General features: G+C 35.7%; 1 protein-coding gene across 3 annotated transcripts in view; it reads left to right on the top strand.

Moving 5' to 3' along the window:
* Positions 1 to 10,571, top strand: part of ITGAV (integrin subunit alpha V) — a gene marked incomplete at its 5' end in the record, with an annotated part of 86,801 nt that extends 76,230 nt beyond the window's left edge. For all 3 annotated transcript variants that reach the window (XM_082658058.1, XM_082658057.1, XM_082658059.1), the window contains 6 exons: positions 393 to 551; positions 1,514 to 1,627; positions 5,450 to 5,563; positions 5,665 to 5,772; positions 6,411 to 6,533; positions 6,791 to 10,571. In XM_082658058.1, coding sequence (XP_082514184.1) covers positions 393 to 551; positions 1,514 to 1,627; positions 5,450 to 5,563; positions 5,665 to 5,772; positions 6,411 to 6,533; positions 6,791 to 6,886 — 714 coding nt within the window. In that variant the 3' untranslated portion in view covers positions 6,887 to 10,571. The remainder of the gene's footprint in view (positions 1 to 392; positions 552 to 1,513; positions 1,628 to 5,449; positions 5,564 to 5,664; positions 5,773 to 6,410; positions 6,534 to 6,790) is intronic.
* Between the last annotated feature and the right edge of the window lie 4,711 nt (positions 10,572 to 15,282).

Below are 15,282 nucleotides of genomic sequence, written 5' to 3'. Positions count from 1 at the left end.
TAAAAATTAACTTAAAAGTAATATTTTATTATTATTATTTTAATAATAAAATAAAACCAGTTAGTTCTACTTGAGTAAAAAGAATAGGTCACTGAGTAAAATTTTGGTTCTGTAGGAAGAAAATTTTCTATGCCACTTATCAGTAACTTTTTCACGTTTTCCTCTTTTGTTTATATATTCATCCTGATTTATACTGCCCTACGCAGAGGCAGATGTTGAGTTTGATTCTTTTGCATAATAATGATCATGTTGTAATATTAGAGTAACTATGGAAACTGTTATTCAAACTGTTATTCAAATCCTGTTGCTTAATGATTCCTAAAGTTGCTGTAGGGGAAGGATTATAGAATAGATTTTTGCCCTAAGTATTTACATTTCCTTCTCCTCATTAGCTGAGAAATAACGGTCCGAGTTCATTCAGCAAGGCAATGCTAAATCTTCAGTGGCCTTACAAATATAACAATAACACTTTGTTGTACATCCTTCAATATGATATTGATGGGCCAATGAACTGCACTTCAGATATGGAGATCAACCCTTTGAGAATTAAGGTAATGTGCTTAATAGCAGCTATTTATTATGATCATATTTTATTGCTTTTCTTTCTAAATCTATAAAAGAAATGCATGAAATAAACAATTGTTTTAATAATAAATCTATTCTGTGAAAATATTTTAGCTCATAACCAGTATACTATGAATTAAATTGTTTATTTGTGTAATGAGTAAGGATGAATTTTGTGAAGTCCTAGTAAACCATTTATTTATGTAGTGTTTAGTGAGCCTCCGGAGATACTCTTTGTTTTTTTTTTTGGCCGTGTCTCGCAGCTTGCGGGTTCTTAGTTCCCTGACCAGGGATTGAACCCACGCTCTCGGCAGTGAAAGTGCGGAGTCCTAACCACTGGACCGCCAGGGAATTCTCATCCGGAGTTATTCTTAAGTGACCCAATTTGACTTTGGTTTTATCGCAGAGTGGTTTATCCACATGTAATATGTGTCAAGGGTGTTTGGATGTTGAAATTTTTGTCTTGGGGATAAGATATAACCTTTTACTCTTGGCTCTTTTGACTTGACCTAGAAAAATGTCATTTTATGGAATTCTATTTGGATATAGTCTTCTCCATCCTAGCACATATGTTTGGATAAGAAGCTATCCACAGGTCAGAGTAAGGAAAGTTAAGAAAACAAAGCAAAAAATGTATACTCATGATTGACATACATCACAGATGTACACTGTGAAATTTCAAGCTGTTTCTAAGTATTTTATCAGTTTCCCCTCTAGCTATGCAAGGGGAGAAAATGATGGCTAGGTAGAGGTAATTTTTTTCCCGCATATTAAGGACTCTAATCTTTATTTCCTTTGCTTAGTTTTAGCCATATATTAAGTGGTGAATTTTCTGTCATACCAAATTTTTAGTCACTATATTTTAATCATGTATAACAGTTTATGCCAAAGTGTCAGTGCAAAATATTTTCCATTGTTATTTACCACCGGTTTATTCATGTAATCCTAGATCTCAAATTCGCAAACAACTGAAAAGAATGACACAATTGGTGGGCAAGGTGACCGGAACCATCTCATCACTAAGCGGGATCTCACCCTCAGTGAAGGAGATGTGCACACTTTGGTAAGTGGCATTTCAACAACAAGCCCTTTAAATATTTTAAAATATGTGATTATAGAACTGATACCAAAGAACATTTCAAAAGTAACAACAGCTGTGCTGGAAAGAACTCCGTATATTTTTATACCATTCACTTCTCTTACTTTCCTTGTTCCTAATTGAATTAATGCCACATTTTCTTCAAATGATCTGTCTTTGTGTAGATTACTAATAAAAATATTTTATGTTCTAACTTATTTCTCTGACTGCACTCCTTTAACTGACCTCTTTCTCAGTCTCACCCTAATCTTTGAAACTTATGTTCAATATTGCAGAAAAAAACAGAAGGGCTCAACAGAAATATAAGAATAATTAGCATTATGATCAACTTTTGTTGAGTCAGCCTATCTAATGACTATAATGTTATAAAGAGGTTTGTCACTTAAGTTTTTAAAATTTAACAGATCTGCAAACCATCAACTAACAGAGAACCTGGTATAGTGTTTATGTTCATTAGTGATCACCAGTTACTTTCACATCTCCAGAGGCCATGGTTCTTCTTAGTTCTCATTCAGTTCAACTGCACAGTGACTTTTTGGCACAGTTAATCACTTCCTCTTTTGTGAAACACTCCTCTCTCACTTCTTGGGCACTACTCTCTTGGTTGTCCACCTACCACAACTGGCTACTTTGTCTCAATCTCCATTTCCAGACCTTTAAGCTCTAGAGAGTATTCCAGGGCTCAGATCTCAGAGTTCTTGTCTGCTCCACCTACAGTCATTCATTAGATCTGTGCAGTTCAGTGTTGTAGACACCAGCTACATTTCAAGTGTTCAGTAGCCACATGTGGCTAGTGGCTACCACTTCGGGAAGCACAGGTATCTCCACACTGATGATTTCTGTCATTGTAGAAGGTTCTATCTGACAGTGCCATATGAGATGATCTTAATCATTCGTATGGCTGGTAAGTACCATTTCTATGTAGATCACTTTGATTAATATTTCCAACCCGGTCCTCTGCATTGAACTCCAGACTCCATTATCCTCTGGAACTCCTCTTAAATATTTTAATAGGAATCTTAAACTTAATTCTAAGAACATATCCTTGAGTTTTCTCAACTCTGATCTTTCTATGGTGTTCCTCATTTTAGTAAATATCAACTCTGTTCTCTGTCCCAAACTTTGGCATGGGGCTTGACTCTCCTCTTTCTCTCAAACTTCATAATCCTATATATCAGCAAATTCTATCATTATCTACTTTCAAAATAGCCAGAATGTGGCCCCTTCTTGCCGTCTCTACCACTGCCACGACCTAACCTAGACCACCTTCCTCTCTCACTTGAACTATTGCCAAACCTCCAGTTGGACTCCATATTCCTGCCCCTGTCACCACGACAGTCTACTTGCCACATAGAAGCCATAATGATCCTTTTAAAAGTAGGTCAGGTCATGTCACTCCAGTGTCTTCCTGTCTAACTCAGAGAGAAAACCAGAGACTGCAAAGCCTGGGGTTTTTTTTGTAGTCATCCTCATCGGAGTGAAGTAGCATCTCATTGTAGTTTTATTTGGATTTCCCTAATGACTAATGATGCTGAGCACCTTTTCGTTTGTATATCTTCTTTCGAAAAATCTCTATTCAAACCTTTTGCCCATATTTAAATTGGGTCGTTTGCCTTTTGTTGTTGAGTCATGAGGAGTTCTTTATATATTCTGGATACTACCCTTATCAGAGCTGTTACTGCACATATTTTCTTTCATTCTGTAAGTTGTCTTTTTTACTTTCTTGATAGTATTTGTTGATGGAAAAAAGGTTTTAAATTTAAAGAAGTCCAAATTTCTTTTCTCAAGTCTATCTCTCCTTGTGTTGCTTATATTTTTACTGTCATATTTTAAAAACCATCGCCTAACCCAAAGTCCTGGAGATTTACACACAAGTTTTCTGTTTTTCTAAGTTGTTGTTGTTCTTTTTTTTAAAAAAATATTTATTTATTTATTTATTTGGCTAGGCCGGGTCTTAGTTGTGCACGCGGGATCTTCGTTGCTGCGTGCGGGATCTTCATTGCTGCATGCAGGATCTTTTACTTGTGCCATGTGGGATCTTTAGTTGTGGCATGCAGGATCTTTAGTTATGGCATGCAGGCTCTAGTTCCCTGACCAGAGATCAAACCCCAGGCTCCCTGTGTTGGGAGCATGGATTCTTAACTACTGGACCACCAGGGAAGTCCCTGGTTTTCTAAGTTTTATACTTTTAGCTCTTACTTTTATATCTCTGATCCATATAGAGTTAATTTTTGTATATGGTGTGAAATAGAGGCCCAGATTCATTCTTTTGCATGTGGTTTTCTAGTTCTCCCTGCATCATTTGTTGGAAAGACCTGTCTCTTCCCTTTAAATGGTCTTGGCTCCCTTGTTGAAAATGAATTGACTGTGAATGTATGAGTTTGTTTCTGGACTCTCAATTCTATTCCATTGATCTATACATGCATCCTAATTTTTTTGATTGTTGTCCTTCTGCAGTAAGTTTTGAAATTGGGGAGTGTGAGCCCTGCAGTGTTTTCATCTTTTTCAAAATTGTTTTGGCTAGTTGGGGTTCCTGGCAATTCCATATGAATTTTAGGATTAGCTTTTCCATTTCTACAAAAATGGTAGTTGGAATTTTTTTTTTGGAATTTTGATAGCAATTTTATTGGATCTGTCTATCATTTTGGTAATATTGCCATCTTAATATTAAGTCTTTCAGTCCTTGAACATGAGCTGTCTTCTGTTTATTTAGGTCTTCTTTAATTTCTTTCAAAAATATTTTGTAGTTTTCAGTGCACAAGTTGTGCACTTCCTTAGTTACATATTTTATTCTTGTTAAATGCTATTTAAAATAGAATTGTTTTATTTAAATTCATTTTCATATTTTTCATTGCTAATGTATAGAAAACCAATTCATATTTGTATACTGATCTTGTATTCTGTACCTTTTCTGTACTTGTTTATTAGCTTTAATAGTTTTATTGTGGATTCTTTAAAGTTTTCTGTAAGTAAGATTCTATCATCTTTGAATAGAGATAGCTTTACTTCTTTCTTTCCAATCTGGATACCGTTTATTTAATTTTTTTCTTGCTTCATTGCACTGGCTAGAACCTTCTGAACAATGTAGAATAGAAGTGTCATGAGTGGGCACTGTTGTCCAGTTCCTGATCTTAGGGGAAAAGCATCCATTCTTTCACCAGTAAGTATGATGTTAGCTGTGGGCTTTTCATAGATGCCCTTTACCAGGTCAAGGGAGTTCACTTCTATTCCTATTCATCAACTGGAGGTGTCACTTACTGGATAACACTGTTGTGAGGTATATGCATATGACATGTCTAATGCAGTTTGACCAGCACGTAGAAGGTGGTGAATATTTATTACTTTTGACTGTCTGCCTTCAGGTTACTGATAAAAACACTCATGCCACTTGATTTCTACAGGTCTGATGTGGAATAGCTATTAAAGATTCACTCTGTTTCTTTTTCTTTTCCACAGGCCTATTGTGATCTGATTTTCATGTCTTACTAAAATCACCATGCTCTGGGTTTGCCTAAAGAATGTTGAGTTCTAGCTATAACAATAAATATTTTAATATTATAGCACTTATCCTTCCATAACAAATCACATTAAAACCAACCCCTTCATAACAAGAAGCATTCATAGATTCAACTGTTAGCCTACTCATTTTAAATGTTACTGCTATTAAGGCAAAAGAATCTAGATCATCTCTTTAGCCTTCACATAAAACAAGTCAATTGTCTGCTTTTCATATGTTGAAGAGATGATAGAATGATCTTTTCTTTTAAGTAAGTAATTTTTTGGCAGGGTTGTGGAATTGCTGAATGCTTGAAGATCGTCTGCCAGGTGGGGCGACTAGACAGAGGAAAGAGTGCAATCCTGTATGTAAAGTCTCTGCTGTGGACTGAGACCTTTATGAATGTAAGTGGGCAGATGCAGCATTCAGCGAACTTATCCATTTTTTCAAAGAAATAAAAAAGGCCTGACATATAGAAAATCATTTTATTGTTATTCCCATATAGAAGGAAAACCAGAATCATTCATATTCTCTGAAGTCGTCTGCTTCATTTAATGTTATAGAGTTTCCATATAAGAACCTTCTAATTGAGGACATCTTCAACTCCACATTGGTAAGTCATTGATTTGGGGAAATGGAATAAATGCACTCAGTTCAATACCATAGATATTTTTATTGTATTTTAAATAATGGCAGTTAATTATTTTGATAATTTAAAGTAACTTGAGTTATTTGAATGGATTATAACCTAGTATAAACTAGTTTAATATTACTATTTTCCTCCCCCCCATCCCAGAATTATTAAAGGTAGACCTTTTACTTTAGCATCTTGTCCTTTGTAAGCTACTTAGCATCAATAAATTTCATGAGGGAAAATTTTGGGAATTTCTCCCCACAGAGTTAGAAAGTTGGAAATTAACTGCAGTTAAGTGAGGGCATTTTATAAATCTTTAATTTGAGGATTAAAATGGGACCAACACATCGTAAACTGGGTTGGATTATTTAAAAATCATTTCAGAGTCAGTCAGAGGTTAACCTGTTGAGAGTTTCGTTTGTGTGTGTGTGTGTGTGTGTGTGTGTGTGTGTGTGTGTGTGTATGCTATTGATACCAAATGTGTAATCATAAATTATCATGTACTAGAAAAGAAAATAATGTGAGTAACATTGACATAAAATATAGTAGACATTCAGATATTTGTTGAATGATTCAGTGAACTATTTTCAAAACTCAAGAACTTTTTCCCCCAACAGGTTACCACTAATGTCACCTGGGGCATTCAGCCAGCACCCATGCCTGTACCTGTGTGGGTGATCATTTTAGCAGTTCTAGCAGGATTGTTGTTACTGGCTGTTTTGGTATTTGTAATGTACAGGGTAAGTGATGGACTTAGGAAGAGAGGGAGGGAGGGGAAGCAGAAGAAAAGGAGAAGGAAGGGAGCAAAAGAAGGGAGGGAAAGAAGAAAGGGACCTTTAATGATGATGCATGATGAGCAGTCCTTATCATTTGAAGGAAGAAAAATTCAACTAAGTGCCATTTAAATTTTCTTGGTCATAATATGGTCACTCAGAATACTTTCAGTATTCTTCAGTGATGTGCAGTAATGTGAGGTGTTTTTTTTTTCAACTGGCAGATGGGCTTCTTTAAACGTGTCCGGCCACCTCAAGAAGAACAAGAAAGGGAACAGCTTCAACCTCATGAAAATGGTGAAGGAAACTCAGAAACTTAACTGTGATTTTTAAGTTGTGCTACATCCTGTCCCATTAGAAGTACCAACTTCAATATAGGTTTTTAAATTTCCTTCATGAGGAATAAAGTTCCAAGACTCTACTGCTGATGGTACCCATTGGTATTAACCACAAAGTGAGAGCAATATTTGTCAACCTTTTCATTATAATTAAGTTCAGACATACATTTAATACACATCCACTGACTTGTATTTTTAGGTATTTAAATAATAACATTTTAAGGATAGATCTTCTTCAATGTACATAAGACAGGTAGTGCCTGAGTTACCACTTTATCTAAAATAGTACCTCCTACAATTATTGTTTCTGATTTTGTATGTTGGATTTTGTTTGTTGTTGTTTTAAAGCAATCCAAATTTGGACCTTAGGATCCACATCTTTTGTAGAGATACTTACTGTTAATACACATTACACTACAGTTGAGTTTTCAAGCTAACTTTATAACTGCATAAACTTGGATTTTAGTATTACTTATATGGTAGAACTTTTAAAAAAGAAAAATGCATGATCCCATCAAAACTCTTTGCTGTGATAGCAAAGGTACAGTTTTTTGTTTTAATCTGAAAATTGAATACATGCTATTAAATTTTTATTTATATTTTTATCCACAGTCCATTTGATTACATTTTATTTTGTATAAGTTTAAGTTCTATTTCAAATCCTTTAAGTCAACTTATACTGAAAATTAGTTTTATAATCAAAAATGCCTCTTTTGTGTAGTCATTTAATTTCTGCTAAACATCATGATGCTTGAAGCCATATGGAGTTGGAAATCATTTCCAAAGTACATTTATTCCATTGCATTAGTCTGGCTATATACAATACAATACAAAAAAAAGAAAAAGGAGCATTTAAATTAAAAGACTATGTTTGTAGTTCTTTGACAGAGTTGCTTATTAATAGTTTGTTCTTAGATTAAAGCAAGAGTTTTTAGTTGGGATTAATTTATTTTCCTCCTATGTATGTATTTTTCCTTCCATTTCCAAAACTGTTACTGAGAATGTGTCAAGATCAATGAGGAATCTTTACAACTTAGAGGAACCTGCACTCAACCTCCCAACCCTGCAAGAAATGCTTGGAATTGAAATTCTTAAAGTAGCTCACTGGTTTACTTCTAGCAATAGCGTAGTACTGCTCAGATGGATATTACCTCAGTTGAAGCCAGGTGTAACATGTAAAACCAGTCTCAGCTATCAAAATGACTTCTTAGAGGTTATTTTATAAGCAATTCAAGTTATTGGAAACCTTTTTAAACTCTTTTAGGTTTTATTAATATAAATTACTTTTCTAGGATTTTTAAATAAAAGCTGCACAGGTGGCAAGTTGTAGTTTTATAAGTCTGTAGGGTGATGAATCTTCTAGAGGAATATGTGAATTATTCACAGTTCCTCCAGGCCTGGGGATGACTATTAGTTATACCTATTTTTGTGCAATTACATCATGTTGTACATTAGAAATTGAGAGTTTGATAGCTTTTTAACTACTGTCTTCATTAGGCAATGATAAATATTTCACTTAAATAACTGAATATTTTTCTATGTTTTAAAAATAATTGAAATTTATCTCGCCATGTCTTGTGTTATAACTCCCTAACAGGTGCCTACGCTAGAATATATTCATAAAACAGAGGCATATGTAGGTGAGTTATACAAGTTAGAACGTTGACAAGACCCTATATTTAGCTTTAGTGATTTTTAAAATTAATAGGTGTTGTAATATAGATTTTATTAGTAGCTCAAAAGATCTTAGTCATATGCAGTAAGTATTTTTATTACCAATAAATTTAAAGTTTTTTAAGAAAAAAATATTTTTATCCTAGGGCCTGCCACCAGACAGTCACTGAATTGGTCTAGAACAATGTTCACCTTACCTGTTTTCCCACCTAATAGCAGTCATTCCTGAAACTATCTTTTGGATAGAAAGTCACTCTTTTAAAAAAATGTTACTGTTTGATTTTGCACAGTCTGTTGCTTTTATGGCCTCTTATCTCAAGGTATAATCTTCTACCAGAGATTGAAGGAGGAGCCAAAATAGCTCAGTTGGGAGAGCCTGAGACTGGAGGAGATTGAAGGGTGTTGTTGTGGAAATTAACATGATGCTTTAAATTGCTCTTATGGAATGTAGTTTAAAGCAATAGTATTTTCTTTAAGAAAAATGAAGATTTACATCTGTACAAAAATATGGTAGGAGTATAATTTAAAAACCTAGTCCTTGAGGAAAATATTTGGGAAATGTTGAGTTTCTTTTTACCCTAAAGTAGCATGTGAATGTTTTAGATAAAATGTCAAAAAATAATCACTGCTGTGTTTGTGATTTATTGAGAATTGAAAGCCATTTTGAGTGTAAAATTCTTATAATCTGATTCAGTTTAAGAAAATACACATGGTTGGGGTTGAGAATATTTAAAACATTTGATATTGGTAAGAAATATTGATGCTGTTGTTGATTCCTTAAATAGGCATTTATTTCAGACTTGATATTTTGAGAAATATTTGTGTGAGGGAGGCGCTTTCCTCTTCTTCCCTTTACCTTTTTCTTGTAATTGGTGATTATTGTAATTCTGATTAAGTTCTTAATACTGAATTGTAAAACAATCAAAATATTAGTGCCACAGTTCTACCTGTTATGAAACTACTTAGTCATAGTCAATTCTCATTGATACTTTATATAAAGAGAAAATTCAAGTATTAGAGACTATACTGGCTTCCTCAAGAGGATGTGAAAGATTTTTCATAGTGAATCATGACCCTAAGAGAGATGTATGTGGCAAAAGTATAGTATATAATAAATAGATCCGCTGGTTTTTTATAAGGCAAACAACTGTAAGTTGATTGATGTTCCTGTGTTACAGAATGTAGTGTTGAGCTTGGCAAAGAATAAGTCATTCGTGGAATACTTGTGTATGACTGTTGCTTATCTCAGTGTCACTGTGTTAGTGCTCTTGGATAGCTTGTATATGTGATAGTTTGATTAATAAGAAAAAAATATAAAATTTGAAAATTGAATATAGGATCCAAAATGGTGAATGAAATGACTTAATACTCAGTGTTTTGGAGAGTATTTCTTTTAACCTGTTGGTAGGCTAGTTTGAACGATGAACCTATGGACATGTAGCATGCATATATGCTTGTATTTCATTGTAATTTCTGATATATAATGAATTTCTTGGGAGAGGTACTGAATCTTTGATTTTTCTTGTCATTCTTCTCAAGTGCAATATAACAATGTAACCAAACCTAGATATTTCAAAGTCATTATTAACTTAGTAAACCTAATCTAAATGGAGATTTATTAGTATTTTTGTTAGCAAGAAGGAATGATTCCGAGATGGATATACGAATGAAGTTATTTACCCCTAAAAGGTCCATTTTACACTTTATTTCAGGCTGGACATGAACTATTCCCCACTAGTTTTGAAACATTTTGCAATATCTTAAAGTAACTTGGAAGCTGTGTATATCAATTAATTTCCTACCTAAGTAACATAGAAAGTAATTTTCTTTATTTAGCTCTCTTGTGATCACCCACATTGGGTGAGACATAAAATGACTGTCTTCTAAAATTTGTCATTTGCTAACTTGATTTGAGTTAGTGAAAACTGGTACAGTGTTCTGCTTATTAGTCTCCAGTGTGTAACTTGTGTCTGTTCAATAAACTTGAGCATATGGTGCCACTTATGTGCAAGGACTTTATGTTTTCCTTCTATTATGTTGTTTTGTTTTTTAATCACATGAGCTAGCAGTAGTGCACTAAAAGGATGACCTCAAAGAGGTGACATACCTCTTTAAAAGTCCACATTCTTAAGAGTGTTAGTTATTTGAAAAAAGGTGTCACAAACAGAGCAAAAGGAAACTAATGTTAAAATACACCAATTACAAATCATAGTATCATAGACATTTAAAATTTTAAAGGGGCTTCCAATTTCAGTAATGGCAAAGTAGCTTGTATCAGATAACAATGAATGAAATGAGGAATAAGAAGCAAAAAAGAAACTTTTAAAGACACTGCAGATACTAAAAGCAGGCAGAAACTGGAGGGAATTGGTCTCAAGGAAGGGAACCACACTTTTCCCTGAGTTTACTCTCTGTTGTGTGGATGGAATGCAAGCAGAAAAGTGCCCCCTCATTTCCTAGAATGATGGGACTGCCTTCATGGCTAGAAATTGAGGGATGGGGGGAGGGAGAAGCCACATTGTGGGAAAGGGGAACATTTTCCCCTCAAAGCCTTGGCTGACCCTGACTCTGCTCTAGTGAGGCCCCAAAAGGAAAACAGCAGATGGAAGTTTGAAAGAACTGAGCAGTTATTCCAGCTACTGTCCAATGCAGGAGAAACAAGAGACTGTAGTTCAAGTCTTACCCAGTGACAGAGCCTTGGAAACACCCCCAGTCTTTCCATTGAAACCCCAGAGGATCTATTCCTTGGGAATAAATACTACATCCCAAGATTGATTGATTCACCCTAGGATAAAGGGTAAAACCAGTGTCCCACCCTAACAAAGCATGAAACCAAGCTTCCACAAGTTTAAGGTGACCCACCTGAAATTTAATTGTCTGCTCATAAAGGGAGTTACTTTCAGAGGAAGGTAACACAACCAAAAGACTGCAGTGTATCATTCATAAGGTCGTGTGTGTGTGTAAATGGGAAGAAAGGAAAATGTGATGCTTGGCTTTGAGAAGAAATAGTCAATAGAAACAGACCCACAAACAATTTAGCAGGTATGACTTTAAATAACTATGATAAATATGTTAAAGAGTCTATAGGAACACATGAACATTATGGATGAAAAGACAGGCATTTCAAGAGAGGTTTGGAAACTAACAAAAGAGACTCAAGTGGAAATCTTTAGACTGAAAAAATATATCTGAAGTCAGAAATTCATTGGAGGGGGATTACAAGTAGATTGGGTAGGACAAAGGAAAGGATCAATGAACTTAGAGATAGATCAATAGGACTTACCCAAACTGAAGCACAGGTGGCAAAAAAACCCAAAAAACAAACAAAAAAACAGTGATCTGTGGGACAAATCTAGGTGCAAAAGGAGTCTTAGGAGAGAGAAAAATGGGACAGACAAAATATTCGAAGCCAAAAAGTTTCCAAATTTCATCAGAAAGAGCAACCTGCAATTCTGGAAGCTCAACAAACCCTAAACAGGACAATTGCAGATAACACCATCTATGCAGGTCATGGTCAGATTGTTAAAAAGCACACGTTGGAAGGAGTTACCTCACTCCCTTCGTACTGTTAACCATGCCCAGAGGGTTCATTACTTGTCTAAAGAAGTTACCGGCAGGATTGGGACTAAAGCTGGCATATTCAAACACCTAGTACGTTATGCATTCTGCTGTGCAACACTGCCTGAACTACTAGTCACAGTTTATAAAATAGATTTGTTACTATCTAGGGGATAGGTTGGGATGCCTGAATATCAATTGATGTACCACCAGTGCTTTTCCGATTACAGTTGACTCTTGAGCAACAGGATTTGAACTGCATGGTTCCACCTATACATGGATATTTTCAATAGTAAATACTGTTGTACTGCCTGATCCTTGGTTAGTTGAATCCCCAAATGTGGAACTTTGGATATGGAGGAACCACAGATACAGAGCACTGACTGTAAATTATACTTGATTTTCGCAGAGAGTCGTAGCCCCTTACCCCTGTGTTCAAGGGTCAACCGGAATATTTTTACTCATTTTCTAAACTGTCCTGAATTGCCTAGAGAGTTATATAGTTAGGTTCGCTTTTACGCTCAGGTTCACTTTCCTTGTCAACCTCACTTCCTGAAGCATAGCAAATACATAAATTGGTGTTGTTTTAATAGAAGGAGGACTTAGATTTTGAACTTCACACAGTAACTTACCTTCATGTTATTAACCTAATTTTTTTTCAAAGTAATTCTCAAAGTTCTTCTACATCATTTCTCAGATATTAGAGTGTTGAAATGGAATCTTTAGGGATTACTTTTTAGTCAATCTTGTAGTCAGAATATTAATTACTTGCTACAAAGTTATTCACAAAAAAGCACTAAGTAATGTACAAATGTAGCAGTATTTAATTTGGAGAATTATGCTCTCCACTTGAGTAATAGAAGTGATTCTTGATTTTGGATAGGGTCATGGTAAGTTTACCATAGAAAGCAAGAAAGTTCTGGTGGCTTATAAATTTTCTCATCTTTCAACAGTGCAGTTAAAGTTCTTTTTTGAGATTGTAAGTGACATAAACCCCTTTAAAATTCAGAAATATCATCACCTGATTGGCAGACAAGTGAATGATTTTGAATTTTTCAGTACACCTTAGTGAGGAAATAAAAGGGAAGAGTTTATTAAAGAATAAGCAAATTTCCTACTTCTTAGTAATGCCAGTTTTGACTTTCTGACGAACCTTTACTACTAAACCAGAGCGAAGCACTTCACTATCATGTGGTACTAAATTACTAGCAAAAATTGAACCTGAAGTTTCTTTTCTCAATCACTACACAGGTAGGTATTCAGTGATTACCAAGTAATAGAGATGACAGAACAGAAACTAATTTTACCATATTCCCACTGAACAGTCCTAGCCTCTCAAGGGAACCCTAAAATAGCGGCAGTATAGGAGTGATTTAATAACAGAGCTGAGAATCTGGTTTACACACTGTACAGAAATAGTTCCCTCTTCTCACCTCTAATTCTCCAAATCCAGTTCTTAACTTTTTTTTTTTTTTTTTTTTTTTGGCGGTACGCGGGACTCTCACTGTTGTGGCCTCTCCCGTTGCGGAGCACAGGCTCCGGACACGCAGGCTCAGCGGCCATGGCTCACAGGCCCAGCCGTTCCGCAGCATGTGGGATCTTCCCGGACCGGGGCATGAACCCGCGTCCCCTGCATTGGCAGGCGGACTCTCAACCACTGCGCCACCAGGGAAGCCCCCAGTTCTTAACTTTATCTACTCCATATCCTTTCCTAGATCCACGCAGACTTGGTCATTGCATGAGGCTGGTGACCTCATGCCTTGGATAGTGAATTAGTTTTAAATTATTGCAGTCTCTTTGCCATGATAGGTAACATATTCATGGAATCCGGCATTAGATCATGAACATCTTTTGGAGGGCATTATTATGTCTACCACGGTCCATGGTCTGGCCCTCAAAGATTCACATCAATCTCACAAGCAAAATACATTCAACCCATTCCTAAAGTCCCCCAAAGTCAAACCACTGCAACATCAACTCAAAGTCCAAAACGACTTCTTAATCTCAGCAGCTCAAATGTCCCAAATCTCATCATCTAAATTATGGGCAAGGCTTGGGTATGATCCATCCAGGGGTACAATTTGTCTCTGTATGTGAACATGTGAAACTAAAGAAACAAGTTTTCTGCTCCCAACATATCACAGTAAGACAAGCATATGATAACAATTATAGACATTCTGGTTTAAAAAAGGGAAGAAATAGAAGGAAAATAAAAGAAGTCACTGGTCCCAAGCAATTCCAAAATCCAGCTGAGCAATCTATATTTGGTTTCAAAGTCTATGAATTTCTGTGGTTTCAAACTATGTGGTTCTCAAACTCTGTGGCTCATGGCTTCACCTTATGAGTCATCGTTTCTCCCCTCATGAAATGTAGCAAATGTTTACAGCTGAGTATTGTTATCATTTTCTTCCTACTGATAAGACTGTGGGTTCAGTATGCTTTTTCATTTTGTACACTATCCCTTTAGACTAAGCTGGCAGTGTTTCTGCTGATATAAAATTCATAGGAACCTTACGGATCGCCTGTGTATGTCAAGGATATTTCACTCCATTAGACTAGAGGCTACTCCACAGAGCTTTCCTAAATAATCTCATCTCTATTTTTGGCTTCTGTTGGGTTGTGTGAGGAGAATCTATGAGTCACACACTTAATCTCTTCAAAGAAAAATTTCTGAGATATTAGCAAATGTTTGTACAGTCTCTGTGTTCTTTCTAGAGCAAACTCTCTAAATATATAAATCTCTTAATTTTAGCATCTTCTGCAATCTGGATATGTTGAAAAGTTCCCAAATCATAAAGTCCTGGCTTCCTGGGTTCTCTTTTTTAAAGATTCATATCTATTTAATGAATTTAGATAGTTAAGGTCAAGACACACAAGAGTGGGGTCAGAGGGCTTGGCACATAGGCCCTCAACAGTCTTGTCCCTGAAACAATCCAAGCTTTTGAAAATCTAGATCTGGTCTTGAAGTAAACTCTGGCTTGAGCCTTTTAATCTAGTTTGAGCTGGCTCCATCACTTCCCTCTACACATTGGGCCATCCTAGCCGTAGTGCCTAATGAACTCTTCTACCGAGCCACCATATTTGGAGCAACCTTGTTGGGGATGAGGGTGGAAAGTACCTGAAATGCCATGGATAAAATTGCACAG

This window comes from Grampus griseus, assembly GCF_964374135.1.
Source record: "Grampus griseus genome assembly, chromosome: 7".
Classification (NCBI taxonomy): Eukaryota; Metazoa; Chordata; class Mammalia; order Artiodactyla; family Delphinidae; genus Grampus; species Grampus griseus.
The sequence above is the reverse complement of the archived record's forward strand: the minus strand, read 5'-3'. Positions and strand labels throughout refer to the sequence as shown.